Source organism: Triticum aestivum, chromosome 3A (genome assembly GCF_018294505.1).
Source record: "Triticum aestivum cultivar Chinese Spring chromosome 3A, IWGSC CS RefSeq v2.1, whole genome shotgun sequence".
Lineage (NCBI taxonomy): Eukaryota > Viridiplantae > Streptophyta > Magnoliopsida > Poales > Poaceae > Triticum > Triticum aestivum.
Window position 1 is genome coordinate 714,245,083 of NC_057800.1, and position 2,971 is coordinate 714,248,053.

Here is a 2,971-nt window from a genome sequence, read left to right on the forward strand (position 1 = left end):
GCGACGCCTACTGAAGAAGCCATGGTGATGATAATATGCGGTTCTAGGGTTTTGGTTTGTGGCTAGATGTATGAGAAGAGGTTGCTCTGATTACCATGAAAGATAATAAGCGTTTCTACTCCCTCGAGGGGAGCCGCGTTTCGTATATATTGATGTGTGGCAGAAGCCTTGCCTTGGCGTACAAGAGATAAGAAGGAGTTTGAGTAGAACAAGGAATAGGAAGGAGGTTAGGATTACAATGCTACGGATTACAGTAATATTCTCTAACACGGCCGCGTTAGTCATGTCGCCCTTGCGCCGCTGCAGCAGCCCGCAGTCCTACCGGCCGCCGTGCCTTTACCTGTTGCTGTGCGGTCAGCCATCCCATTGAACGCTGTTGCCGACGCCACGCGCCCTTGAGGTCCACGCCGTCACCCACGCGCCCGAGGGGTTGCATCCAAGGGACGCGTCGGTTAGAGGAGACGGGACAAGAGACGCCACGGTGTCAGACTCTAACTGCCCGTCGGTTTACAAAGATAAGGAGATTATCCTTAATTAACCATAATTAATTATTCCCTAACACATGGGTGGCCGGGCACGCAACGTAAGTCAGAAGAAGCATGGGTGCACACTTGACGTATGCTCGCGAACCCTTTGACCCGACGGATTGGAACGGCTCGCCCCGGAGATCTGGGGATCGAGTCGCCGGCATAGTGGACTCATCGTCGTCGAGGCCGGCGCACGTTACGTCGCGAGGCCGCCGCGTGAGCAGATGGATGATGCGTAAGCCGGCATGGCTGGAGGCACATGGATGGATCATGGATCACAAATTCATAACTGCTTCCATCTCTTTATTCATCATCATATGATTATGTATCATCGCCAGGAAGTTAACGCATGCATGGTTGCAATGCGCTGTTCCATGGATGAATGTACATGCATGTACGTGTCAACGTACGTGCCCGTTACACTTGGATGCCGCATTAGGTACGTACGTACGTACGAGCAGCTTATTTAGGCTGAAGATGTAGGTATAGTATAAGCATAAGAGATAGCTAGTTAGAACTGGATGTTGTAGGCCGGCGACTTGTCCGGGTTGAAGAGCCCGAAGCTCCTCTCCGTGGCGTCCCCGGTCTTCTGGTTCTCGTTGAACATGGCGAAGATGTACGTCTCCAGCGCCTGCCGCTTCTTGGGCGTGCCCCCGCCGACGTGGTTGATCAGCCCCTGGTTGTACGTCCGCGCGTTGTCCGCCGACGCCGCGAACCCGCCAGCCGACGGCCACCCGCTCTCGGAAATCACCACCTTCACGCCCGGCGCGCCGGCCTTCTCCAGCGCCGCGTACACGGCGTCCACCATCGCGTCGAACAGGGATGTGTAGGTCAGCCCGTTGTTCTGGTCACGCACGGTGGTGCCCGGCTGGAACGTGGCGTAGTTCAGGCTGATGTCCCGCGGGTTGTCGCGGTACGCGAAGTAGGGGTACACGTTGGCGAGCAGCGGCGCGCCGGTGCTCGCCAGGAGCCGGGCCACGTCCGTCATGTACGACTGCGCGAACACGCCGGCGGAGGGCGGGAAGGAGTTGGCCACCGCGTCGAACCGGATCGAGGTGGACACCTTGATGGCGCTGAGACCGGCGGCGGAGAGGACCGCGTTGAGGTTGCGCATGGCCGGGACGATGCTCTGCGTGTCGCCACCCTGCACCTCGTTGCCGGCGGCGATGTACTTGATGTTGACAGCCGGGTAGTATGGCCGGACATTGTTCTGGACCCAGGACGCCGCGTTGGAGGTGCTGGCGGCGATGTTGGAGAGCTGGTCGTTGCCGATGTCGAGGATGAGGCCGATGCCGGAGTTGCGGAGCGCGGAGAGGGCCTGCCCGTCGGCGAAGTAGATGCGCATGCCGTTGATGCCCTTGGACCTGTAGAGCTGCACCACGTCGCTCCGGGAGGGGAGGTTGTTGCCGATCACGCCGTAGCACACGCCGATGGATTGCACACCTGCATGCATGCGGATAAGAGTGGCTGTTTAGCTGTCGTGGGCGTTGACGTGAATGGCTATGCATGTAAACGGTGGAGTAGGCATGTTAACTTATCTCCGTTCACCACAATAAGATGTTTGCATATTTTAATATAGACTACATATTAAGAATTAAAATAAACAAACAAACACATTAAAAGGTATCTATATACATCCAATTTAGGGAAAAAAATAGATGAACTGTTCGAAAAAACAAGATGAATTTTTTAGTGTTTCCGTGGATTTCTTAAAGACCTTCGGACGAGATGAACTGTTCGAAAAAACAAGATGAATTCTGTAGTGTCTCCGTCAATTTGCTTTGTCTCGTAAACACACTGTCAGTAGGTGCATCCGTGCATGCATGCGAAGGAGATAGAAAATAAGAACATGAGAGAATGTACGTACTCATAGGAACAGCAGCGAACGCTCCAATGAAGAGAGCAACGGCAAACATGGAAGCAACATCCTTTCCAGCCATTGCTGCTAGCTTAGCCCCCTGTCTGTATCTGCTGCTCTTCAATGCTACCCAATACTACTAGAGCTGGTGTGTGCCTATACAGCTGCACCACGCACCCCTTTTATACACGTCCTCCGCCCGGCTGCGTACGTGGTCGTGTTGCGCCCTGCCTACTTTAATCAGCGCAGCTACTTTGACTCCGGCAAAACCGAAGGTGCACGGCACGGCGACATGGCGTATGTACGTATCGTGCATGACACGGACGTCACTCTCCGGTGCGGCCTAACCCGTCGTCTCCTTCCGCCTTTCTTCCACGGAAAACTCCGGGGGTTGTGGAAATTCGACCCATTTTTCTCGATGGTGTACTTGAGCTAGCTGGCCATGCTCTGTCCTCCTCATTAACATGTTGTACTAGCATTTTTTTTCCGGGGACATAGGGCCGGTACAAGGTTTACTACTACTAGTGCACTACAGGTTCTGCGAACTGTCGGATTTTTTTTCCGATTACCAGCCCGGATTCAAACG

The 2,971-nt window shown here is 54.3% G+C and overlaps 1 protein-coding gene across 1 annotated transcript; it reads right to left on the reverse strand.

Annotated features, from left to right (window-relative positions):
• Positions 1 to 800: 800 nt before the first annotated feature.
• On the reverse strand, positions 801 to 2,534 carry LOC123063423 (glucan endo-1,3-beta-glucosidase GII). Its single transcript, XM_044487201.1, has 2 exons — positions 2,395 to 2,534; positions 801 to 1,970 (listed from the first exon to the last, which is right to left on the reverse strand). The coding sequence occupies exons 1-2, from the start codon at positions 2,465 to 2,467 to the stop codon at positions 1,039 to 1,041; spliced, it is 1,005 nt and encodes a 334-aa protein (XP_044343136.1). The 5' UTR covers positions 2,468 to 2,534; the 3' UTR covers positions 801 to 1,038.
• Between the last annotated feature and the right edge of the window lie 437 nt (positions 2,535 to 2,971).